Source organism: Macaca mulatta, chromosome 1 (genome assembly GCF_049350105.2).
Source record: "Macaca mulatta isolate MMU2019108-1 chromosome 1, T2T-MMU8v2.0, whole genome shotgun sequence".
Classification (NCBI taxonomy): domain Eukaryota; kingdom Metazoa; phylum Chordata; class Mammalia; order Primates; family Cercopithecidae; genus Macaca; species Macaca mulatta.
The window spans coordinates 156,366,531-156,394,488 of record NC_133406.1 but is presented as its reverse complement, the minus strand read 5'-3'; the positions used below and the strand labels follow the sequence as shown (position 1 = coordinate 156,394,488).

Here is a 27,958-nt window from a genome sequence, read left to right as displayed (position 1 = left end):
CTTCTCATGTCAGCCCCTTCCAGAAGTGAAGCTGCTAGTTTTCATGACCAGCCCTACCCTGGTAGAAGTACTGTCCTGACTGAGCTCTAAAGGAGTGGGAGCAGCCCCAGGCAAGAACATCTCTGACTCCCACTGTTTTTAGGCAGAATTCAGTGGTTCCTCACAAATAAATGTTTCTCAATTTGTTGTTTATGACTGCTCAATTTCCAGAGCCATGAAATCATTGTTTTTGATAATTCTGTCCAGCTTCATAGTTGTTTCTTGGGGAGATTTCCTGACTTACTTCCACATCACCAAGTCCTGCTTCACATGGCAACTGTTAAAATGGCAAGTTCACATGCTGAAGTTCTACTTATCAAGGAACCATTCTATAGATTCTTTGTACCATTTTGGTACAAATTTTGGATCTCTGGTAATCAGAACAATCTGTTCGCCATGCTACCCAGTCAGCCCACCTTGCTATACAATCTGTCATCTGAGTCCTATTTGATATGAGGAATTTTACATTTCTGCAATAATTGCCAGTAACTTTTTTGTGTAGTATTTTCTTTTGAATACCACATGGATGGCATCTGACACTGTTTGTAATGCTGAATTTAATGGAAGTTTACAAATAAGTTATTCTATGATTCTCCTTTAAAAATGCAGATATACATATATGTATATAGTATTATATCCTGTCTCTTCCATAACACAGAATGTTTAAATGGTTAACATTTGTGCTGCAGTATAGCTTTCTGGCTCATGAAAAATGAAAGCTATCAGCGATCTGGGCAATAAGATTCATCGCCAATAGTCACTAGCAACAGCACACAGCATTTTAATATCAGCGAGGTCCACAGCTAGCAGTAAGAGCTGGTGTAATTGAAAGACGTTTAGGTGCAATCATTCTGCTGTTTGCTCCTTGCCAGGTTCAACATGGGATTGTGTGAGTATTTGAAGAAAACAGTCATTTTTTCATATCTTTGAAAGATGTAAAAAGCGTAGATTAGTGCTTAAATTTAAGGAATATGGTAATTTAAAATCATGTGGCTCTAAAATAAAAAGGTATTTTATTTGTCTGGTTGATTAAAGCTTTAGAAAAGCTACGCCTTGGATACAAGTGAACTGATAATTCTGGTCTAATGTTGCCGTGGTAACAACTCATGCTGATATAATTGAGAACATCTTATACATCCTGGTTCGAACATTTTCTCCCTGCCATTTTGAGTTGTTCTAGTGGTATATGAAGGAGGCTGGGATAACTAGCTTGAAAGAAATTCAATCTAGTTATAGACATCTTTGGCATTAATCTGATGTTTACTAGTGATATCTCATGCTAGGCAGTTATGCTTTGTTTCTAGGGGCTTCTCTTTTTAAAACAAAAGAAAGCTCTTTTCGTTTTCTGTGTGCTGCGTGCTCCAGTGTGTGTGTTTACACCATCGGTTCTTCTCCCTCTAGAGATTAGCATAACTCCCTTTGCTGTTGGATTGTTGTTTTGAGCAATATGTTTTGGAAAGGTTGCTTTTCATCATGAGTGGTAAGTATGCTCTCTGAGACTCTGCAGCTGTTTATTTTAAAAAATATATTTATAAGAGGAAAAAATATTTTTGAAGGGACAGCTATGAAGCCAGAGCTACTGTGAATTACATTTTGCGGTGATGCTTTTGTACTTAGGCATTTTATTAAATTGCCTTCAAAAACCAGTAAGAACTATAAACAATGTCACTATTAATAATCAATACCAATAACCAGTTTCTGATTTTCTTTATGGTTCGATTTATTGTATTTGTTGGGCACTGTTATTAATTGTGTTATAAATTAGTAAATAGACTAACCATAAGAGAGGATTTTCTTTTAGTATCTGATCCTGAAGATAATTAGTTTAACTCTCCTTTGATTAGCTTTGTCATCCTAATGCTAATTTTTGTTAGATTGTTTTTATTAGATTTTTAAAATAGTAATCCTGAAAATAAGATGCTGCCAAAATTTTGTTGATGTCTTGGTTGTTTTTACCTAAAATTTATTGAGAAATAAGGATTTAATGATGAAATAATTAGAGTATTTGGTTTTGTAGGTTTTGTTAAAATGTTTAATAAACAGTTTTTTGGGGAAATAGTTTTTTAGAATAAGTAGACTTGTAACAACTAGTCTCTTTTTTATTGTAATGTGATTTATTTTTTCTAAATATTTCCAAAACTGTTTTTTTGAGAAAATATACTACAGTATGTACTGCAGTTTATCACAGGGTAAAAGCTGTCACTTCAAGCCAAACCTGCAGCTAAAAATAGATATCCTGTTGTTAGAGTGAAAAATATTTGCTTAGAGCATAATTCATTAGCATCTTTTGCTTAACTAAAGAATAAGATGCTTGGAAGTTAACATTTGATTCAGATATTTTTAGGAGAAGTAGAATATGGTTTCTCTGATAACATAACAGTCTTATAATTTGCATTTAAAAGATTTGGAATTGGAATTTAGAAACTGAAAGGTGGATTTTTGCTGTATAATGATAGAATTCAAAATTGATGAACCTTTTCTTTCATAACTGGAGATCACCTCATTAGAACCAATAATCATTCTTTATCCTGCTGCAGTACAGTATATCTTAAACATTGTTATATATTTGTTTATAGAATAATACTGGGTATTAAAGGGACATTTTAACATGCAAAATATTAAAAATTAACTGGATTGTTGTTTTCCTGTTACTGAAATAGATCTTTCTGATCTGCTTTTCTAAATTTGAACTAATATTACAAAATCAACATAGCATTCCTTAGGATTTCTATGGATATCAAACTGAATATACCTGGTTATCATACGTATTTTTATTTGAATCAGGCCAATGTATCAATGTATATTTTCTCTTTGAAAATTTGGCATATAATCTAGAATCTTTAGGTAACCACTGTGGTATTCTGATGGTTTTACAACAGGATGGATTGGATTTAGCTGAAGAAAAATGTTGTTGCTTCACTATTGCTTTATTTTTCTTTAAAAAGCTATGCATTATAGATAGTATTTGATATATTTGATTATATTGGCCTTCTCTTCTAGCCATTTTATACCACAGTAATCATAGTAATCACAGCTAGGCATTCTGACTTTGTCGAGATTGCCCAATTTCAACTGATTTTAATCATGTCATAAATGGTTAAATGCCCTAGACATTTCAAAATGTGGAAAATTAAAAGTGAAGTGTGGTTTTATTTGTAAAAATAAGCAAGTGCTAGGCCTTTTAATCTAAGTCTATAACTACACATGTGGTATTTTTGTGTACGTGGTACTTTTCTCGTTATAAGGCTATTCCTTTTATCCTTTGCCAATTAAATGTTGGTTTTTTCTGAGAATCCATCTTTGGCCTTCTTTTGATGCTACATTCTCTCCAAAAAATCTCTTCCATGCCTACGTTTCAATCATTACCTGAACATTCAGTTCAAAAGTGGATTTTCTTTTATCATCCCTAAATCTGTTCCATTTTCATTGACTCTGATATCTGTTAATGATCTCACTGCCCATGCAGGAAGTGAAAACAGAAACCTTGGTCATTTCTAGCTTGTTTCTTACCCTCAGACATGAACTCAGTCATTAAGTTCTATTGATTCTACATCAGAAATCACTCAATATTCTCCAGTCTTACTGACTCTGGGAAGGCTTCTAGATCTCTTCTCAATCCTATTACAATAACTGCATCACTGGTCTCCCAGCTTCCAGTTTTATATCTTCCAGGCCGTTTTCCACACTGAAAGTTTTAAAATGCAAATATGCCCATTTTTTAACCTAACGTGAAAACTTTCAATTATTCCCTATTGCCTTTAAAATAAAAGTTAAACTCCTTATTAGGTCATATGCAATCAATGACTTACCTTTCTGGTTTTATTTGCAAAATCTCTCTCACAAGTTTTGATCTAGCCATACTACATTACATATAATTCCTTGCTACCTTTCCATATTTATAGTATCATAAAAATTCATAAAATTTTTATCATAAAAATTAAGAGAACCGGTTAGTATCTCCGACACTGACCCTGTAGAATTAGGTGATTTCTCTGTACTCCCAAAGCACACTTACAAACTATAACAATTATTGTATTATATTGAAATTATAAATTTGTGTGTCACTTTCTAATCTCTAAATGTTGAACTCAAATCAACGATAGTGCCTTATTCATTATATGTTTCTAGTAGTCACCCCAGTACCCCAAACACAGCAAGGAACCCAATAAATACTTATAGAATTAATGATAAACTAAATATAATTCATTTTTACATACTTGAACACTTTCCTTACATTGCCAATGAAAAATATCAGTGTGGGTTTTGATTTTTTTGGTTCAAAAAATACAGTAACCATAGTATTTACTTGTTCCTTCATCAGCTTTGTAGGATGAAGTCATATAAAATGCTTAAGAAACCAAGTTGTACCAGTCAGTACCTTTATCTTTCTAGTATTTAAAAAAATTGGTCATAAGTGTGAAAAGAGCCTTCACTTTCTAAATGTTTTTCTTAGACCCTTTTTGTGAAGTTTTTGCTCTTGTTAAGCAAACAAGGTCTATAAAGAAATACTAAAGGAACCTCTCTAGAAATCAAACTATTGTAAGGCCCTTTTGTTTAGAGGATGTAGCAACTTACTCAAATAAGCTTAAGCAGAAGAAGGTACTGGTATTGGGATGCAGAGTATGTCATGGAGCTCAAAGGCAAAAGTAGAGTTGAGCTGTCCCAAAGAGGAGAATTGATTTGGAAAGCTGATTAGAATCATAATAGTACCTTTCTCAGTTTTTCTCTCTGAGATCACATGATATCTTTACTTTTTTCCTTCTATTTGCTTTATTATCCTCACTGTGTAGTGAATAGGTTTCTCTGATGCTTGTGCAAAGTGGAGCTTAGTCATCTGAAAGTTTCAAAGTTTACATGCTTTCCTAGTTTATGTGCTTATTGATATAACTAGCATCATTATATCAAAATCCTGGGTGAGAACCCTGGCCCAGCTGTAGTTGAGGGCAAATCTCTGAAAAAGAAGGCATGAATCTGCTATGAATTACAACACCATACAGACTTGAATACCAACACTTCATTAATTTCCCTTTCTGGATTCTGACTGAAAATCCTATAAGAAAAAGAAAATTGGGAAAGCAGTACATCATTTCTGAAATTAAAGATGGTTATTTGCCCAAATATGTACAAGATTTTGATGATCAGACTCCAAAGTCTAATTAACAGTTTTAATTTGAGTAGCTTTTCTTCATGGAAAAGAAATAAACAATAGTTTCACCCTCACTAACTTGGAGGGATGAGGAAAATAAGTGAAAGATCCAATACTGCTCATTACTTTCATTCTAAAACAGCTATAGTGGGACAACCAAGAATGTATTAGGCCATTTCAAGTTGAAAAGTGGACTCTCTTTAAATATAGAAGGCTCTTTCCTAACGTAGAAGGCATCACTACCAGCAAGGAATCCTATAGTCCTGGCCACATTCCCATTTATGAAGGTCACTGGATTACTTAACTGATAATGTAAATATGTGTACACTAAATGACGTGAAGAGTTTAGTCTAACAGCACCTAAATAGGAAGTGAGAAGGGCCAAAGAAAAAACACTTACCTTATTTGGGGTATTTGTAAAGTTTTGAAAAGCTTGTAATTGTTCATGAATGAATAAACAAGAAAAGCAACAATGCAGAACCTATAAAAGAGGTTATACACCATAAAACGATAAAGTCACAGTCTTCAAGAGGTAGAGAATGAACTTATATTTAGAAAATATTTGTGCAGGAGAGTATAACACAAAAAGTTATAGATTCCATCTGTGTTAATTCTTAAAATTTTAAGTGAGTATGGAGTTAGTGAACTAAGACATGAAACAAAGATAAAACAAGAACCTGGAATGAAAAGATTACTGGCTGAGAGGCAGGAATGGAAAAGAAGCATAATGATGTGATAGGGAGAAGTTATAAGAAAATAAACCTGGCATTTTCAGAATATAAAGCTGCATTAGAGGCAGTAAAAAGCAGAATAATCACTGCAGAAAAGTAAATTAATAATGTGAAGATCTATCCAGATAGACCCTAATAGAATGTAGAGGAAATGGACAAGATAAAAATTATAAGATGAAAAGTATGTTAAATAAAAGCAGGACAAAAAATTTAAAAAGAAAATAAAAAGACATTTTACAAATTGAATGGATAGCATTCCAACAGAACAGAACAGATATGATTTATAGAACAGAAGCAATAATAAAAAATATGATTCAGGAAAACTTGTTAGTTGAAGAAAAACCTGAATCTGTAAATTGAAAGACCTCATTTTGCTTTGACAAGATTAACAAAGATGCCAGTACCTAAATATATCCTGGTGAGTATTTGGAATTTCCAGCATAAAAAAAATGAAATCCATAAACATTCTGGTGTCTTTTTATCTTACAATCTTAACATGAAGCTTGTCCTATAAAGAAAAAAATCCAAAATTGGAGACTAGATAACTTAAAAATCTTTTCAGGCAGAAATTATTGAAGATCAACAGCACCTTGAAATGCTGAATAAACTATAACAAGTGCCCTTTTAAATGAATACCTGAATTTACTCTTTAAGTGAATTCTAATTTAATTAGAATTAAAATAAATTCCCAAAGTGCAAAAATTGAAGTGGTAAATGAAAACCGGAGCTGTAAGGGGGAGCATACTTCAACTGCCCTGAGGACATTTTTAGACTTGGTGGGGCTTTCGTTTAAAATGGCCTCACAGAGGTGGAAGACAGGTTGTTTAATGTATGCAGTTTAGGATTTCTTAGCACCCTTTATAAAGCTGGGATCCTGCAAGGATCATAACCTCAGTGAAAGCTTAGATTAGAAAGTAAAACCTCTCCACTGACAAAAGGAGAAAATAAGGAAGCTTGTGTTTCTTGGCTTGGGTTCCTGGGAGCAGGGGAGGGATGTGTGTGCATGTGTAGGATGCCTCTCCTGAGAATTTTTAATCAACTGCCTCCTCTCAAGCACGTTTCAGTTTTTAATCTGTATTAATTGTGTGGTCTAGGAACCACCAATAAAATACATTACCAGAAGAGTTGCAGGCTTGTAACTTATACTCTGTACCAGGCAGAAGCTAATACAAAACCCTTTACTGGGACACATCCTCAGACCAAGACCTGCAGGTTTCTCGCAGATAAAGCCCCACTGAACTTTGTGTTCACAATCCAGAAACAAAAATAGACACACACACACACACACTTACACACATACTGCAAATGATATTTAGATACAACAGGATTAGAACCTGCTAATAATGTCAGTAGACATAGTAAAATTATCACATATCTCTACTATATTAAATTAGTGACATAAAAATAAATATGAGGGAAAAAATGTATATAATTCTAACAGAGCCTTAAAATTTACAAAACAAAATTGATCTATGTAGGAGAAATTTTATAGATATAGATAGAGAATTCTTACCCAGTAATTCAAGAATACACAGGAATATGTAGAACACTTAAAAAATTAATCATATGACTAAACGTATACAACAAGTTTCAAATAATTGATATACAGGCTACAGTATATCAATTCTGTAATAAAATCAGTAATAAAAAACTTAAAAAAAATCACACAAATATATACATTTGGAGATTTAAAAATTTTAAATAACTTACCAAAGAATTAACTGGTAAATTTAAGGTGTAACTATGTATCAGAACTTGTGGGGTGCAGCCAAAGTGGATATAGAATTAAATTTTAAGTGCTTAAATTAGGAAAAAGAAAGACATTCATGATATAAGAAAACAAGTTTAAAAAGCCACATGGTTAATCAAAACAAGAAAGAAACTAATAAAGGCATGAGAAAAGATCAGTGGGTAGAATAGAAAATAAAGATACATGAGAATTAAAGATTAGTTTATGGAAAAAATATTTTAAAGGACTAATTAGAACTATACCTATTTTAAAAATTGAATCACAGAAACTTTATTCAGAACTTAACAAAATTAGGACTGGAGAGTTTTACATACAAGTTTTAGGAAACATTCAAAGAACAAAAATTTCAATCTTGTATGAAATTTTCCAGTGCATTGAAAAAGAGAAAACACTCTTAAATTCGTTTATGGATTCTAGGATAGTTTTACAAGTCAAGTATAGGAAAAGAAAATTAGTTAGATACATTTTCTCTGAAGTTGGGAATAGGAAAAGGATGCCCACTGCCATTTTTTCTGTACATCATTGCACTGTTAGTCATAACCCGAGCAGTAAAACAAGAAAAACATGGACAGAGCCAAATTGTCATTATTCACAAATGATTTGTGATTGGTTACATAGAAGACTCCAGTAAATCTACCAATGTGATATCAGAATTGATAAGAGTCTGGCAAGATCGCCAGACATAAAAAACAAAATCAATATATAAACATCAGCTATGTTCTATACATCAGCAACAAACAAAAAAGGTAATTTTTAAAAATCTACCTTTTACAATAGCAACCAAAGTGCTAAATAACCTAGGTATAAATCTAATAAAAGTGTAATAAGACCTTTAAGGGAAAAAGTATAGAATTCTACCAAGGGATATTTACCTAATCTTTAACAATAAGATATGATTTTTTATACTCACTAGATTAGCAAAAAATGGAAAGTCCAACATTAACAAATTTTGTTGTGGATATAGGGCATCAAGGATACGGTGGAACAATAAATTGATGCTACCATTTATTGAGCCATTTGTTACTGCCAAAGTTGATACTGTGCATTCCTTATCATCTAGGAATCCATTCTTAACTCTATATTGTCGGGTAACAAGACAAAATATTTGAATTCAGGCCTTTCTGGAAAATCCTTGATATATGATTGTAGTAGATATAATACTCCTACAGGAAAAAGCTTTATTGAACAATTAAGGAAGTAAAATATACTTCAAGGAGCATTTCAGAGGTTGCCTGGGTCATTAGTTTTATGACTATAAATTTACTTTGAGTTTTCATTACAAAATTATATAAGAAACATCACTAGTCAAACATGGCATGGATGGCCTACAAAATCCACAACATCCCCAGATGGAGAGCTGTTGGGAGAGAAAGCATGTACATATGATTAGTTGTGAATGAATACATTGTGTGAATTCATAGTGTATCCATTTATCCATGTAGATGTGAGTCAAATAAGTTAATGTATTTCTATTAGAATGATTATTTAAATATATGTCTCATTAAAAGTTAATATTTTTCCATATAAAACTATAATAAAAATTTTTATTTTTCACAGTTTAGTGAGTCAGTCAATTATGCTGTTCCCTTGTACTAAGACTTGATGAAAAATTAACAAGTAATAAAACACAGAGAGGAAAGAAGAGTAAAATAAATATTGTAATAGGAAGTGTAACTTTCATTGCCTATTAAACTTGCAAATAATCATATATATGTGACTTTAGTCTTTATAGAAAGGCTAATTAATCATCTTAGAAATCAAAAGTAGGCATAGTCCAATCCAATAAACTGTACAATTACAACTGAAGTATTAAAGTTGTTTTTTATACCCACTATCATTTTTAAGGTTATAGTGAATTTAGTTTGAATCAGTATGTTTAATAGGATGAGGCAAGTGCCCCTTCAGCAAAGTGAACACAATTATTCTTCAGTTTCAAAGGATAGAAAATGATAATGTATTAGCACATCTCCAGAGAAAAGTTTTGGTTGGTTTTAAAAAAAGGATATCCAAAGAATTTCTTGTAATCCTTATATAAAACATTTGGTATGTATATTCAATTGTTATATCATTCTATTTCTATGTGCAGTACAGTAGCAAACATGTATAGATGGGTAATTTCTTGTAGGTATGTTATTTTATATGTTATTTAATCTCTGTTTATTCTTTTTGATCAAGCACGCAAATCATCAGATGCATCTGGTAGGAAAACCTTTTTTTACAGAATAATTCTGTTACTTTGATTATTATAAGCTAAATTTTTATGAGATATTTTGTGGCAATTAGAATATTTTGTGTAAGTTTTTATAGTTCTGTTTACTGAAAATATTTTTAGTGTGTATGTATGTGGGGAGGGGGAGAGTATTTTTAGAAATACCAAATAGAGCTCTAAAGAGGTAGAATTTTGAATAGGGGTGGAAGAAGACAGACTAATGCATTCCCCTAGATTTACACTTTCCAGAGATTTTGGCAAGATTTTGGAAGAAATTGTTCTCTTCTGTTATTTAATGATAGAACTTGGTATTTGCATAGGTAACTTACCTTAGTTTCCATCCTGTTTTGTTCTTTCTGGCATACACTAAATAATTATTAAATAGAATAATGCTTTTATTACGGTAAAGGAGAGAGATGAAAATAATGACAAAGACAGTAGAAGGAACATGAATTATTATCTTCTCAGTAACAAATTTTTAAACTGTTTTTACAAAAATGACACAATAAAAAACACATTATTGTTTGTGGTTCCTAATATTTTATCTTTCTCTAATAGAAAATTTTCAATAGCCCTGTTCTTTATTCCCTACAAAAATAGCCATCAAGGTCTAACATACTGAGACCTCTAATTCTCATCATCCCTCATTATTTTATCTGATTCCCCTCTTCCTTAGCAAAAGATCTTGCCTTCTATTTCCAGGGAGAAATAGAATCTAGCAACTGTGAACTAACTCGGTTTACTCCTGTTTTTACCCATGCATTGAAAAGCACATCACTATGCCAAAAAATATCTCCCTGATTCGGCACCTGCTTGCCTGTGCACTTCATCTCCCACTGATGTTTTACATGTACCCAATGCTACAATTATTACAAGTCAGTTGCTGTTTCCTGGATAAACCATGCTCTTCTTCCATGCCATTTATATAAGATCACCTCAGCCTAGGAGGTCTTTTTCCCCAACTTTATCTGCCAGAGGAGTTCTTTATCTTTCAAGATTCAGCACAAATGCTGTGTCATCTATTATGCCTTACCTTACTGTCCAAGAATTTCCCCCTCCCAGCTCTCACAGCACCTTATAATTGCCTTTGTTGTAATCTTTGTCCCATTCCATTATGATGATTCATGTAAGCTTCTCATTTCCTTAACAGTGGAAATATGTTTATTCTTTGTAGTATTCAGAGTCTAGCTCAGAATCTGACACCACTAAATGGTGCTCAATAAATATTGTTGAAAGGATTGTTAAACCAGCACTGAGGAAGTGGAATGACTGAAAAATACTAAAGTCTTTCAAAAGGAAGAAACCAGGTGTTATAATGCATAATGTCTTTCCTACAGTATATTTTGACTGAATAACAGAACTCCAGAGATGGTATTGCAATAGTTACAGGATATGTATGTCAATACTTGCTTTTTAATATTGTTGTTATGAGGACTATTGTTGTGAGAACTTAAAGTTTTTGTTAGTTGTTTTAAGGAAAATAAGAAGGTTATTGATTTTGGCACTAAACAGTAGTTACTGATTTTTATTTCTTTACTCTTTAATTTTAAGATAACTTATTTGAATACAGATAATCAAATAATTGTATTTCTACATTAACATTTTATTTCTGTATATGGTATTCTGAAAAAAAGCGTACTGGTGACTTCATGCTAATATGTTATTCATATAATTTAATCATTGTCTAATTTATTTTTTGGACACAAGCTTGCTCCTCTTCAGAAATATCTGGTAGGCAATTACTTTTTAATAAAACAAATATTACCTTTAAAATTTTTTATTTATTGTTTGCAAGTTTTTATTTTCCTTATAAAGTATACATTTTAAGTATATCAAGTTAATAAAATATTTTCATTGATGAAGGAAATTGTTTAGTTTTGTTGGGTTTTATCTATATAAATGATTTATATTGCAATTTCTTGTGTGATTATTTTAGAAAGAATAATTATAGCACCATGAAACAGTAAAAGATGTACAAGGTAGTAGAAGAAAGATTAATAAAGAGTAATAAAGTAAAAGAAAGATAAATAATAGAAGAAAGATTTATAAACTCTTAATACAAAAGATGAATGATACTCAAGAATTGGATAATGGTATACTATGACTAATAACATACTCTTTTTATCATATGCAGTAACCTAGTTTATCTTACACAGCAGCCAAAAAAACTAATAAATACATTTGTTAAATGTTAATAGTGAAACATTCTTATAGTAGAATTATCTGAATTATATGGGATGAAGTTATGCTGTGCGTGAATTTTCAGTCAGTTTTCCTAATGTTTAAAATAAACTTTAAAATCTGATTTTTAAACTGTATTCTATGTCTAAATACATTCACAAATTTGAGGGGGGATAAGAACTAAGTTGTGTTTTTATGAATTTGTGAAAATGCATAAATATTGTCTCTCTTTTTTTTTCATCTCTTGAATGTGGGTGAATGTTCCTGCAAACAAATCTTGGGTGAACATATAGATTCCTTTGGTATGCTCATTTCCTTTAGAATGCAATGTGATAGACTCTTTAAATCATACAAACAGAAAAGATATATAATTGAAAATGTATACTTTTGGGAATAAATTTTTTGTGTGTCCTCTTTTTTGTAACATCTAGTTTGTTCAATTATTTACCAATAGAGAATAAAATGTATTTCAGAAAAATCATTCTTCAAAGTATTTTTTTCTTAAGAAGAGTTACTAATCACTGTTAGATGCTTTGGAGATAGGTACCTATGATCACACAGTTAGGAAGTATTAGAGTGAATATTCTAACTCAGATGTGCCAAGCTCCAAAACCATCATAATAGTTTAAATGGTTAAATGTAGATATGGCTTATATATTAGAACACAATAAGTAAACTAAAAAATTGAGAACTTCAAACTATATACTTGATAGGGAATTCTGGGTTGAATGTAGAGCAGTATTTGAATCTGGCTGTCTCTCTCACATCTTATTTTATTAATTAGCTGCCAACACTTTATTTCAGTGGATAGAAATTATTTAAATTACCAGAGAAAAGAAAAGCATTTAGAAGCTACATCCACCAATATCTAAACGTAATAAAATTCAAAGCAAATACATGTGGTTTTAGATTGCTTATTGTTTTAGGGTTATACATAATCCAATATATTGTGAAATATTTTATTTTTGGTAGATTTGTTATTAAAAGATGTGTATTTTGATTAACTTATATTTTTACAAAGATTAACTTTGTTAATCTTTGCACCTACATAGTACACATAAAAACTAGAGATTTCATATGTGTAAATATTGTTATATGAGAAAAAATGTTTCAGGAACAGGTTTTCCTCATGGAACTATTTAAGAACATCATACTTAGTGCCCATCCTTTAATGTACTCAAAAAGACAATCCCTTTATATGTTGAAGTAATTCACAAAATGTAATATATTTGATTAATGCTCATTTCTGATAATTTTCACATAAGACCTTTATAAAAACGTTTACTTACTCTCTACAGTATTATTTGACAGTAAACTCAGGAACATTGATGAATACAGAGAATATTTTAAAGAATTTCTTGCATATTCTATTAGTCAATAAAACTAAATAATACCTGAAATTTTTCTTTTAGCTTATCACCAGGCAGGGAAAAGAAATTTTTTTCAACTTACCATCTTTGACAAATACTGTCAGTCCTTCCTTTGATCAGTTACTTTTTTCTTAACTCCAGATCCACTTAGCATAAAGTGACAGGAGAAACTGAAACAGGATGTTAAGTTTGTTTTTTTTTACCTTCCTTGACTCTTTTCTTTGTCTCTAAATTATTTATACTCATGTAGGCATCTGGAGAGTTTATATTGCAACTTGATGTGCAAGTTCTATAAATAAAAGATAACTAAAAATATTTTTCAGAAGAAACAAGAGGTATATTTTGGGAATCACAAATTGTTTTTTCTTAAATGCCACAGTGCATGTTGCAATAAATTATGTTTTTAATTTAATTTATAGCCATCATGTCCAAGTGAATGCCATGTGCAGATATGTCTGCTCCATGTGAAAAAAAGAAAATCTTACCTATAAAACTACTCTTTTTCTTTTGTAACTAGCACTTTAATTTTTAGAAGCAAGGATGACTTGAACCATCCTAAATTCCAAGAAAAAATAACAATTTGGCCGGGCACAGTGACTCACACCTGTAATCCTAGCACTTTGGGAGGCTGAGCCAGAAAGTTCACTTGAGCTCAAAAGTTCAGTACAAGCCTGAGCAGCACAGTGAGACCCTCGTCTCTACAAAAAATAAGAAAATTAGCCAGGCATGGTGATGCACATCTGTAGTCCCAGCTACTTAGGAGGCTGAGGTAGAAGGATTGCTTGAGCCTAGTAGTCTAGGCTCTAGTGGACTGTGATCATGCCACTGTACTCCAGCCTGAGTGACAGAGCAAGATCCAGTCTTAAAAAAAGTAATAAAAAGAAAAGAGAAAAATTTGCCACCCTTAATCCACCCCTCAGGAAGAATTACATTATATTTGGATGATTAGGTGAAATTCTTTGATTCATTGTTTAAGTGCATGAGATTTTCCTACAATGGGAAAGTTCTAGTTTAAAAATTATTTTTCTCAGTTTTTCTAAAATAGGCATTCTGAGAGTATTTTACAGTAAAATACAAAGGATACTTTATAGAAAGTACTAAAATAATGTCTTCAGAGATTCATACTCTAATGTTACTTAAAAACTAATGTCAGGCCGGGCACGGTGGCTCACGCCTGTAATCCCAGCACTTTGGGAGGCCGAGGTGGGCGGATCACGAGGTCAGGAGATCAAGACCATCCTGGCTAACAGGGTGAAACCCCATCTCTACTAAAAAAAATACAAAAAATTAGCCGGGTGTGGTAGTAGGCGCCTGTGGTCCCAGCTACTCGGGAGGCTGAGGCAGGAGAATGGCGTGAACCCAGGAGGCGGAGCTTGCAGTGAGCCGAGATAGCGCCACTGCACTCCAGCCTGGGTGAGAGTGAGACTCCGTCTCAAAAAAAAAAAAACTAATGCCTGCTCTTGGAGCCTGTCATCATCATTTTGAAATCTCAAAACATTTAAAATGCCAGAAGCCTTTTTGGTTAGTAATGGTGTTTTCCCAAAGGTATGACATTGGTATGACATTTATAAAGGAGGAAAAATAAAGTATGTTTTAAAATAGGTACCTGTCTCACTTCAATACTACTGTATCATTGGGAATCTTAAAGAATCTGTGAGCCCCTCACTAGTATAGTCAGATTTTATTCTTATACCTAAAGATATGAACAACAATACATTTTGTTAATGCTATTTTATCTCTTTGGAATATTTTTCCTATTTGTTTTTAAACATCTGAAGTTGTTTTCTAAGATAGCTTTTGAAAATGGGGAAACTTTTAACTGGTTCATCATTTAATTTACAAATTTAAAACTTCAAACCATAGCTCTGTAAAATAATGTGGCTCTTTTATACATACATTATTAATCAATATATAAACATTTGGTTTTGAATTGCTTTACTTTAGTTTACATTTTAAATTGAGTATTCAGACATTTAGTTTATGCTGCAAATTTAGAATAAGATTGTTAAACTGGATTTTTTGTTGTTGATGTTTTGTTCTGTTTGTAAGTCTTTGTTGGTGTCCTTTATGTGCTAGTCTGTGCTTTTATTTTTTCCCTTTGCCATTAGTAAAGAGAATACAAATCTAATACATAACATAAATCCTTACACCTGAAAACAACTCTTTATCAAAATCAACTATTTTTGAAATTCCACAAATCAGTAGGTTAATGTTCTCCAGATGTTTTAAATTCTTGTATCTAAAGGCTCTATTAATATCACTGATGGCGTTTTTACGTCACTATTTTGTCCTAAATTAATTTCTGACTTTCTTACATTACTTTCTGCTATGTTTTCAGGAACAGAATTTTTGTTATGACATTTGAAATTATCAAAGTGGTTTCCTTATAGAACAATATTAGAGTATCTTAGAGATTTGAGAAGGTTCTTAGAGATACTAAATAGCTCTTTAATGTATCATCGTGATAAATATACATTTTATCACAATAGATGACATGTCTTTTTTAAGCAAGAAAATATATGCAATATAAATATTCTTATACATATTGTAAATATTCTTACAAGATAAATTTGTTTTTATATGTATATTTTCAGTGAAAGAGTTTCTAGCCAAAGCCAAAGAAGACTTTTTGAAAAAATGGGAGAATCCAACTCAGGTAAGGAATATTTAGATTTTTCTACAATTAAAAACCTTGTGTTAATAAAATCATGATTCTTGCCTAAGAAATGTATTACTTCAGAAATTTTAATTTTCATGTGGTATTAGTAAACAGAAGCTTAAAATGGGAATTTTGCCATAGTTATACTTTGATGTATTAGTTAATAATCTTAATGTATACCTAAATTACAGAAGGAACTAATTTCCAGTATAATACCTAATTATAAATTTGATACTGATTCCAAGTTGCTATAAAATCTTAGTATTTTCAAATATATTAATTTTGAATCATGCCTTTGATAGCATACTTACAATTTTTATTAATTACAAAAATAAGAGTCCTTATGTACAGTTTAAAATTCTCAATCATAGAGAGTTTGGCTATCAACAACATCCCTGGTAGATGGGCATCTTTTTTATCATCGTATGTTCTATATTGTTTAAGTATTTTAGATCTTAACTAGGATCTAAAAACTGTATGTAAAAAGCCATCTATACTTTATAAAAATAATATTTTTGGAGTTATAAATAATGAATGAATTTTAATAGTAAATTAAATTTTGTTATACTTCAAGTTCTGGGATGCATATGCAGAACATGCAGGTTTGTTACATAGGTATAAACGTGCCATGGTGGTTGCTGCATCCTTCAACCCATCATCTACATTAGGTATTTCTCCTAGTGCTATCCCTCCCCTAACCCCCCACCCCGCAACAGGCCCCAGTGTGTGATGTTCCCCTCCATACCCATGTGTTCTCATTGTTCAACTCCCACTTATGAGTAAGAACATAAAGGTAAAAAAAAAAAAAAGAAGTCATTATTTGAAAAAGATATTTGCACACGCATGCTTATAGTAGCACAATTCACAATTGCAAAATTGTGGAACCAACCCAAATGCCCATCAGTCAACGAATGGATAAAGAAACTATGATAGAATACTATGCAGCCATAAAAAAGAATGAATTAACACATTTGCAGTGACCTAGATGAGATGAGATTGGAGACTATTATTCTAAGTGAAGTAACTCAGGAATGGAAAACCAAACATCATATGTTCTCACTGTTACGTGGGAGCTAAGCCATGAGGACATAAAGGCATAAGAATGATATAATGGACTTTTGGCACTTGGTTCGGGGAGAATGGGAGGGAGGTAAGGGATAAAACACTACAAATATGGTGCAATGTATAATGCTCAAGTGATGGATGCACCAAAATTTCACAAATCATCATTAAAGAACTTACTCATGTAACCAAATACCACCTGTACCCCCAATAACTTATGGAAAAACAAAAAATATTATAACCAAAAAAATTAAATTTTGAAGGTCTTTTCTTTCTAGCTCAAAAGTTTTTATTTCAAGTATTTTCTCACTGAAGAATTCTAAGTAAATGTTTCTTAAAGATGCCATTATTACCAAGATTTAGAGTATGACCTATAAGTTAAAACATAGCCACAAAGATTAAACATTGTGATTACAAAGTATTAGACATTGTATAACATGAAACAATAAGAGAGGTAAGGAAGATAACGTATTTTTATAATACAAATAAAAGCAATGAAAAAAGCATAAAGAGCAGAAACACATATTCTGTTGTCTGTTAATAAAATTTGTTTTCATTATTTGGTTGGGACTATGGTGAACATTTTAATCCACCTATGTTGATAAAACCTAAACTTAAATATTAATTCAGTCAGAATTAGAAGGGCTTTTTGTGTTGATAAAAAAATCTTATAACTACTTGAAATTATTTTAAATTTTAAGCTGCAAAATCAAAATATGATGAAAACAAGTTATAAGTGAAACAGAATTGCCTGCTCTCTGTAATGATCCAACAGGAAGCTAAAATGGGTCTCAAAAGGCAAGGTTTGATTTGAAATACAGATAAAATCCAACTACAGTGAACTGTAATACCTATACAGATTCCTCACTGGATAAAGAATCATATTGCATCACATTTTTCTCAAGCTAAACACTATATACTGGGCCTTCAGAATATTTTTCTGATATTTTCATGGAGTTCTTTGCAATGAAACCTATTAAACAAAAGGGTTAGCAATTACTACTTGTTGCTATTTAACACATAATTTGTTCCTAATAATTTTCATTTTGTTGTGGCAGGAACAAATTTAATAGATTGATGCCTCCAATTATTTGCTTCTGTGCTGTAGTCAAAGCCAAACAAAGATGTTTCCTTATAACAAAACATCTATTCAAGAAAAAAAGAGTCTGATTATTGTTCTGGGATGCTGGCTTTTGGTTCTTTGTAGAATGAGGAATTCTTCTTTCCTTATTGTTATTGTTTTAGATAATGCTGTGGTTTTATAACATAAAGAGAGAAAGCCACTAGGCTCTCTCATGCTGCTATTATCTTGTTCTATAAGCTTATATAAAGACAGAAATGAAGCAAGACTGATTTCTTCACAGGTAACTTTAGTGAAAGAGCTCTGATCCCTCAGTTTATCTATTCATTACAGTTATTTGCAAGTGCATTAAGTCTGTATGGCTTCTATGACTCTTTGTCAGTATGCCTCTGGTCAGTTTGTAATTATTAAAATATGAAACTCATTTATCGGAAGTTCAGTACTAAGATTAAAGTCCAATACTAGAAATGCATATTGGAATATAATCCTTAATATTTCAGCTGAGGCTCTTATTTCCTCCTATTACTATTATGCTCTGTTTTCCAATACATTCTGTCCTCAGATATTAAATCCCTTCTTGTTCAAAGGGAAAAATAGAATCGATAAACTGGAATCTCAATAGCCTTTTTGTATTGCTTTTAAATGGATAGTTATAAATGGGATTATCCATTATGATTATGTATTATTAAAGCATTTATAATTCCCATAGTGTTTTTATGAGAATTTTAAGTTTTATTTATGTATTTACATATAGAATAATGCCGGACTTGAAGATTTTGAAAGGAAAAAAACCCTTGGAACAGGTTCATTTGGAAGAGTCATGTTGGTAAAACACAAAGCTACTGAACAGTATTATGCCATGAAGATCTTAGATAAGCAGAAGGTGAGTGTATTTGTTGTTATTTACTTTCAGGGTAAACTTTAGTTTTATCAGCCAGACTATTAAACAGATTCAGTATAATGACTTACCATTGACACCTTCAAATAATTATATTATTAAATTTAATTTTTATTCCTATTTTTTGTAACTATATGATGCATAGTTAATATACATTCAGCCTTTCCATATCCATGGGTTCCACATCCATGGATTTAACCAATCACAGATTGAAGATATTTGGGAAAAAAATTACATCTATACCTAACATGTACAGACTTTTGTTTCTTGTTATTTTTCCCTAAACAATACAGTGTAACAACCCTTTACATAGAATTTAAAATATATCAGGTATTATAAGTAATCTAGAGATGATTTAAAGTATCTGGAGAGTGTGTATAGGTTTTATGCAAAGCCTCTGTCATTTTATATAAGGGATTTGAGCACCTGGGCACTTTGGTTTCTGCTGTAGGTCCTGGAACCAACCCCCAGGGATACTGATGGACAACTGTAATTTATTGTGACAATTATGGACTAATTTGTTTTCTAACTATTACAGAAGTTAAAATGTGTACAGTAGTGACCAAACCACTTCATGTTACAGATTTTGAAAACCTGAGGCCCAAAGATTTGAAAGCATCTCCAGAGTCAGAAAGTTAGTTAAATAGAAGGCCTAGATTAAAACACAGATTGACTCCTACTCAATTTTTTTGCTCAGTATTATCAGTATACTCCTAATTTTATATATTAATACCTGGCTGCTATCTTTAATTACTTTTCTTATTTATGTTTAACTTCTTGACATCTGTGACTGTCCTCACATTGACCATTAGACTCTGGCTCTTAAGAAAGTATGCCACCTTCTAATGATTTACACATATAAAAGAAAATTATTTATATGTCTTGCTAAGGTCACCACTTTTAAAATTCAAAATAGAATCACATATGGAATAGAATTACAATCTTCGTGAAGTCAAGATAAATTACTTTCCCCTTCTATTGAATAGAAAATCTAGAGGAAGCCTAAGTCTGAATGACCTAGGATACAAAGATAGTTTTTGTTAAAAAGGTAGTTTTTTCCCCAATATTTTGTGCATCCTCTTCTATAGCGATATAAAATAAATTTTTAGAATTTATACCTATATTTATTTAGATATTATAAAATGAAAATTGTTCATTTTTACTCACTATTTTTCAATTATGGGCTTTCTCTTCATTCTTAATTTTCTTATTCATCTTCTGAAGTATTTAAAGTCAGTATCTAGTTATTGCAGAGATTTGAGCCAGCTTTTACAGAGGACTTTGAGTGATTAGGACGTTAGTATTTTCACATTAATTTTTAAATTACTTTAAGTAATTATATAGATATATGTTTATTTAAGTATAATTGACATAACTAATTTTTAAAGTAATTTCTTATGGGTTTGTTTCTTATTCCTACTTAGCTCTCACTTCTTAATTGAAACTGTAGTTGATCTTCCTAAGACCAAGTTTTAAATCCTCTATTAGGTTTTTATTTGAATCCTGTTATTAAAAGTAATGGCAAAAACCACAATTACTTAAGCACCAACCTAATAGTTGGTAATTGTTATTCTCTTCCTTATCCAATTCTAACAATTTTCCTTATCCAAGTTTATTACATTTTTTAAGTGATAACTTTTTGATTTTGCTTAAATACATAAAAGAAATATTTATCTCTCAATTACAGGTTGTTAAACTGAAGCAAATAGAGCATACTTTGAATGAGAAAAGAATATTACAGGCAGTGAATTTTCCTTTCCTTGTTCGACTGGAGTATGCTTTTAAGGTAAATTTTAGTAATATCTAAATAAGATACTTTCAACCTAATATGCTTTTTTTAAGATGAAACTATAAATAGGATTCTAAACCAGATGATAAACCTAAAAAATATAAATAAACAAAACAAATACCTCTCGAGTTTGTGTAATTAAATCCTATTGTGCTTATAACTTAGGTAACATTTGAAAAGGTTTTGATTCTCCCTGGAGAAATTGTTCAAAGGTGATACATGCAATTCTTCATGAGATGGTATTACAAAAAGAATTACTCCAATTTATCAAAAACCATAGGGATATCTTATTAAACAATTCTTATGCAAATTCATATACCCAACACATTTTCTACTTTTATTAAGCCCTTTTTGCCACTATCTCATCTTCTTTTACTTAGTAATTTGAGTTCTAGTCTTTTCACTTATACAAAGCTGAATAATTTTTGTTCCATTATTTAAGTGTCTGAAAAATTGTATAAGAGTTATTATTTAAATTGGCCACTTTTCAGCTCTTCGGAATGATACTGGCATCTTTCTGCAATATTTAATCATATGAAACATTTTAATCTTTTTTCTCCTTTATTCTTTAAATTAAATTAAGACCTATGTATTTAAAATATTAAAACCATTAATCTTTTATACATAAAGTGTAAATATTCTTTCTTTTTCAAATTGTTTTTTAACTTTGTTATTCTTTTGCATATATTATAGCATTATTTCTTTGCCTGAGTGTTTAATTGTTCAAGAACTAGATGTTCTCTGCAAGAAAAGGAAGAGCAAAAGTCCCAGACTAATTTGTGGCAAAAATAACTAGGAGGGGAAAAATATGAGTGTCTCTGTATAGAAAAACTAGAGCATGTTCCATTTATTCTTTATTTCTCAAAGTTATTAATCTGTCAGAAAGATGTTAAATTTTTCTAATTCAACATGGTATAATATTGAAATAATTTTGACCTAAGTTGAATAATTGTATTTCCTTTTTATTTGTTCATAGGATAATTCTAATTTATACATGGTTATGGAATATGTCCCTGGGGGTGAAATGTTTTCACATCTAAGAAGAATTGGAAGGTTCAGGTAACTAATGCTTTTGTCTTCTTCAAATCTTTATAGGCTTGTGTTGTTTAACCAGATTTTTAAGTTGATGCCAATATCAAAAACTTATTTTGTTTGATTAATATTTTGGCCATTTGAAGCATTAGGTGGAAACAAAGAGGCCACATCATACACAAGTTTTAAAATTCAAATAAAAGGACTTCGAAGCCAATTTAAATGTTATACTATTGGTAGATATTGTGAGGGTCCTTGAATAGTTTTCAGAAAATGCAAAAATTAATTGAATTTTAAAATATCAACATTTATTAAACAAATATTAATAATACAACTCTAGGACAGAGGATTGTTTTAAGGATGAAGATGGAAAATAAATATACAGAGAAATAATAATAATGGTATTATGGTAATAAGATTATAAAAGTTTGTTTTTCACAAATTTAATTCTCCTTAAAGTTCTTGCAAAGTTTAGTTTTTAAAATACATACATAATTTAACAGGAGTTTGTACCTCATCAGGTTATGACTAATAAGATCTCACAGTTATTAAAATAGGTTATAGAATCTGATACTTTTGCCTGTACGTAATAGTTTGTAAGCTTCTACTATTCATTAATAATCACTAATAGAATAAAGCTAAAATAAAAAACAGATACAACTTCATTCAGTATAGTATGTTGAAGTCAAAAATGTAGAGACAAATCTCTAAATTCAACATTTTATTGAGGAAGCAAGAATTGCAGTTTGAGGCATATACACAGACTAGGTGGTCTTCAATGTGTCTACAAAACAAAGAAAAGGTTGGAGGTTTTATAAAAATAAATTTTATATTTATTTGTTTGGAAACAAAGTTTACTAGCACTAGTTAAGTTTTGGGGAGCTGGCAAGCTCTGATTGGTGAGTGATGGTGGGGGGTCAAACTCGGCTAAGAATTGCAGTAGATTGTCTCAGTAGCTGTTAGAGAAAACTGGTTTCAGGTTACAATGGGCAGTTTCAGCAGCTAGGCTTGTGGAAAATTTAATTCTTTTTTTTTTTTTTTTTTTTTCTGAGACAGTCTCCCTCTGTTGCCCAGGCTGGAGTACAGTGGTGCCATTTTGACTTACTGCAACCTTTGCCTCCTGGGTTCCAGTGATTCTCTTGCCACAGTCACCCGAGTAGCTGGAACTAGAGGTGCCTGCCACCACATCCAGCTAATTTTCATTTTTTTGGTAGAGACAGGGTTTCACCATGTTGGCCAGGCTGGTCTTGAACTCCTGATCTCAAGTGATCCACCCTCCTTGGCCTCCCAAAGTGCTGGGATTACAGGTGTGAGCTACCACACCTGGCCTTAATTCTTGGAGCAGGTGCTGTGTGCCCTGAGTGCTTTATTCCCCTGGCCCCTCAACTCTGATTTATTTGGGTATGATGAGAATGACTAATTTGTGTAATCAGCTTTCACATTTTTCCCTTTTGATCAAGATCTTTCTCTGAAAGCATTGCTTATCAACCATCTTGAAGTTAGGCTTAATTATTCCTTGGTTCTGGGATGGACTTGTTCTAGTTGTCTCTGTCACACATATGAGAGAAGGTATTGTGGGGTTCTATGTAGGGACCTGGGCCACATTCAAGTAACAAAGGAAAATTTTTCTCAAAGTAGATTTTTGTCTGGAGTCCAGCATCAAATTCCTTCTTTTCACTTCCATAGGTATTAGCAATCATCTTTAAGTGTTGGGTTAATGTTATTCTGTTGGGACGGCTGCCTTTACAAAGATTAGATAGGCACTAAGAACAAAGCTTACAAATGATAGTACAAAAAAATTAACAGTATAGTAAAATTTATTTGTGCAGTGCTTTGGAACTAAAGCCCGGGCCTAAGGGCAAAACACTAAACAAATCAAAGGACCAGGGGGAAACTGGTAAGACCTACTATAGCCATTGACTAACATTTTATGACTGGGTTGAACTAAAGCAGAGAATGCCAGACTTTGCAAGAGGAACCACCAGCAAAATTAAACAAAAAATTGTGTTAAGGATATTGTCAATGTTGTGGACTAGATGAACTGAAACAATTTCTTAAGTCAGGTTTTGTCAATGGCTATAGCAGGTCTCACCAGTACCTATAACAATTACTGATTGTGAATTTTAAATTACAATATTATTTGGTTAAGTGAAAAAGACAGGCATTAAGAGGGGTAAGAGTTTCACTACAATATGGAGTCCTGTTCCAATGTCTTGAGAAAAGCTGTTCACACCATGGAAAACATCAATTTTTTTGGCCTTGTTTACAGTTTAAATGTCTCTGGCTATGACTTTGGGCAGTTTGATGAACTTACTTTGTGGCCCATACATCAGGCATGAGACTTGTTTCTTAAAATTTACATAGTTTCAGCTTACCAGGGCTTCAGGAACAGAGCGGTTCTCATTTTAACAACTTTATGGAAGAAAGTTCGATTGGAGTAACCTAGAAGAATTGAGGACCTTGTCTAGTCCATAAGTAGATAACAAGACTCAAAAGTAATATACAGACTTAAAGTCTAATAACAGGTATATTAAGTTATTCTTTAGAAACAACTTTTTTCTCTACATTGATTACATAGGAATCTTGGATTTAAAAACCTCTTGAGGCAAGGAAGCCGAACCAAGGCAGTCTTAGATTTTACTTACAGTGTTAAGGTTCCTGGTCCTGCCTGGAAGTAACAGTTTTTATTTCCTTATTGTAATGCTGAGAAATCCTTGAAGTCAGGCCTTTTATGCACTTTTAAAATATGACAGTTCAGTTAGAGCCTTAGTAATATAATCAGTGTTTTCCATTGTATTCTGCTATAAAGAGAGAGCAGATTTTTATGGACTTATGCAAATAGTCATATTCCCATAAAAGTACTTACAACTAATTTTTGAATTAATAAGGAGAAAAAAAAAACAAATGCTTTTATCTTTATTTTTAAAAAAATATACTTTACCAAATTGGTATAAATTATAAATAGCTTAAGAGATAAAATTTTTTAAACCTGGAAACCAAAATATTTAAGAACTAACAATATTTTAAATGAAAGTTATGAAAATATTATTTTTTCATCAATTATTTAAGTTCATGTAATTTTTGTTCTGCTTGATCTTTATTAGTATTTTCATGTACTCATCTTTTTTTATTAGGGTTCTAGAAATTTTTATTTAGTCTGGTGATCTTAAAGCTATTAAAAGCCTGTATTTAAGAGTACTTGTTGGGGTCTTTTCTATGAATCTAATTGTAAATAATTTTGAGAATTCAAAATAATAACTCTGGATGACAACAATCTAGAATAGCCAGATTGGGTTAGAATGGGTAAAAATCTGATGAAAGTTTACAGTTAACAAGTAAACTTAGTTATTTCTATTATATTTAGCATTTTAAGGCAATAACCAGAATTGTGAATAACATTAATTTCTATGAATTTATATAATTTTTGAAACATTCATATGAACAACATAGCCATAAATGCAACTAAAAGAGCTAGTATCACATCATTTATACAATGTCTCTTATATAATTTAAAAATAAATCTAATTCTTTAATATGTCTGCAAGATGATCTCTATGTCTTCGAATGTTTTCCAAGGGCCCAGCTGGAAAATCCCAAAGCTAATTCTAGATTAAGAACACTAATTTAGGGTTTGATTTTTGGGAAGTTTGTTAAACATCTTTAAAGACTCAAAACACTTGGTCAAAACAGAGTAACAGGTCACTGTAAAATAACAGTCATTTATTTAACCAGAGTGATAATCAAAAGACATCAGATATAATACAGAAAGTTATATGAATGTAAAAACTTTTATTATTTTAAAGCTCAGTTTTTCTGAGTAATGAAGAACCTGATAAAGACAATATAGGATATTATCTTGATAAAATATAAAATCTAGTTTTTTAGACAAATTACCAAAATGGTAAAGAAAAATCTTCTGCAGTATGCTCATTTTTTCATATTTCTTTTTCCCATTTAGAGCTTTCCATTAAAGAAATTATCAATCACCTGAAAGTTGACTGAGTACTTGAATTTAATCAGACACAGGAAGAATGTGTCCAGGGTTAAGAGTGTACATTGTATTATAGAAAAATATGAACAAGAAGAAGACTATCTTGAGCAGGGAAATACATGGTTGTCAGTAACAGCATGAGAAACTTCCTGGTTACATGAAATAATACAAACATATCAAGAAGAGCCAAGAATATAGATTCAAATTATACTGGAAGAAAACATTGCTTTTCTAGGCCTTTCAGATAAATATGTCAGCATCAGGCCATAACAGAGTTCAAACTGGAAAAAAAAAAAAAAAGTTCTAGGAGTTGAGGAAAAAGGTTGAAGGAGAGAGTTATCACCCCAGCCAAGCAAAAAGATACACCTTTTCAAGGAAAGGAAGGGGGTGTATGACCTTCAAATCATGTGTAGTGTGATACAGCAAAAGTCGAACTTCTGAAATATAAATTTCAAAAGGAAAACTTTACCTCAAGAAATGGAATTACTATTTTCAATGAAGAGGACAGCATTTCAAACCTAAAACTAGGGAAATTAATTAGATCTCAGGAAGAAATGTGGCAGAAATAGAAACTGCACTTGGGAAGATGGCTGTCAAAGAAACAGATTTTATAATTGAAAATCACAACCTTTTGCAGTATTATTGAGAGTAGATGAATACTTCAAGAAAGCTTTGTTGTTTTAAATATAGAGAGCCAGACTCTGGTCCTTGACACCAATCATTAATTTTTAGAAAAACATGTAAACAATTTTCCTTTCCAATTTCTTTCCCTAACGATTTACACATAAAACTTCTTTCATATGGCCCATCCTTTCATTTTTCCAAACCCCCAGTTTTAATCTTATAATTTTCCTTTTCTTCTTCCTCTGTTTTTGGAACAGACAATCATTTTACTTTAGGAAAAATATTTACCACCTAATATACTTTTCATACAACATAATTTTTTCTTACATTCATATTTTGCCTACTATACCTCAATATACTTAAACTTTTTATAAAATTTAAAAACCCAACAAGGGATTTGTATTTATTTAGTAATTTGTTTTAGTTTTTAATCTTATTTTGATATGGCCCAGACATCTAATAAGTATCTTATTATTTAGTTTAATATAACATAACTGTAAGACTTTAAATTTACATGAATAGTTTATTTATAAATGTTTATTTAATTTACATTCACCTAATTTATTCATTTTTATTAATTATGCCTGGATTACCTATGAAAATTAAGATATTAGGCAGAGTCATTATTTTAAGTTATTTTTATTAGCCAATTTTATAGCCTGTTAATATCAAATGTTTACCTAAATAAGAATTTAAAGTTAGATACATGACTTTTCTATCAATAACTCAGAAGATACAGATGTTTATTAAATCAATAATATTAAATTAATCTTATTTATTATACAAAGATCCTTTTGTTTTAGTCTGGGTTTATAGCTTCAGGACCTTAAGAAATTTATCAGAGGCAAATATAAAACTCTCTGACCAGGAAATCTAGGCAAAAATCTATGTTGACAATTTTGAAGACATTTCTAATTGTATTTTATTAATAATTTTTTAGTATAGTTAAGTCTTGTTGAATTGAATTCTTGATCTTTATGTAATGCCCTTCTTTGTCTTTCTTGATCATTTAAGTTCCATTTTATTGTATGTAAGAATAGACTCCTGTTCTTTTTTGTTTTCCGTTTCCATGGTAGTTCTTTCCCCATCCCTTTACTTTGAGCTTGTGAGTGTCTACAGGTGAGATGGGCCTCTTAAAGAGAGCAGACAGTTGGGACTTTTCTTTTTATCCAGCTTGCCTCTCTCTGCCTTTTAAGTGGATCATTTAGACCATTTACATTCAGTGTTAGTAGTGATATGTGAGATTTTGATCCTGTCATTATATTACCAGCTGACTGCTTTGCAGACTTGATTGTGTAGTTGCTTTTTATTATCTGTGGGCTATGAGCTTAAGTGTGTTTTTGTGGTAGCAGGTATTCATCTTTCATTTCCATGTTTAGGACTCCCTTAAGGACCA

The 27,958-nt window shown here is 31.4% G+C and overlaps 1 protein-coding gene and 2 long non-coding RNA genes across 6 annotated transcripts in view; 2 read left to right on the top strand and 1 right to left on the bottom strand.

Annotated features, from left to right (window-relative positions):
- Positions 1-15,508, bottom strand: part of LOC144338453 (uncharacterized) — a 59,541-nt gene extending 44,033 nt beyond the window's left edge. Inside the window, exon 1 of the long non-coding RNA XR_013412629.1 lies at positions 13,509-15,508. This is a non-coding gene — a long non-coding RNA (uncharacterized LOC144338453). The remainder of the gene's footprint in view (positions 1-13,508) is intronic.
- Positions 1-27,958, top strand: part of LOC144338454 (uncharacterized) — a 445,122-nt gene that overhangs the window by 371,282 nt on the left and 45,882 nt on the right. The window lies entirely within an intron of this gene.
- The window catches only part of PRKACB (protein kinase cAMP-activated catalytic subunit beta), a 165,517-nt gene that overhangs the window by 96,495 nt on the left and 41,064 nt on the right, over positions 1-27,958 (top strand). For 3 of the 4 annotated variants that reach the window (XM_077990281.1, XM_015143694.3, NM_001260959.2), the window contains 4 exon segments: positions 16,021-16,082; positions 18,983-19,111; positions 20,814-20,912; positions 21,892-21,974. In XM_077990281.1, coding sequence (XP_077846407.1) covers positions 16,021-16,082; positions 18,983-19,111; positions 20,814-20,912; positions 21,892-21,974 — 373 coding nt within the window. 4 annotated transcript variants of the gene reach the window in all.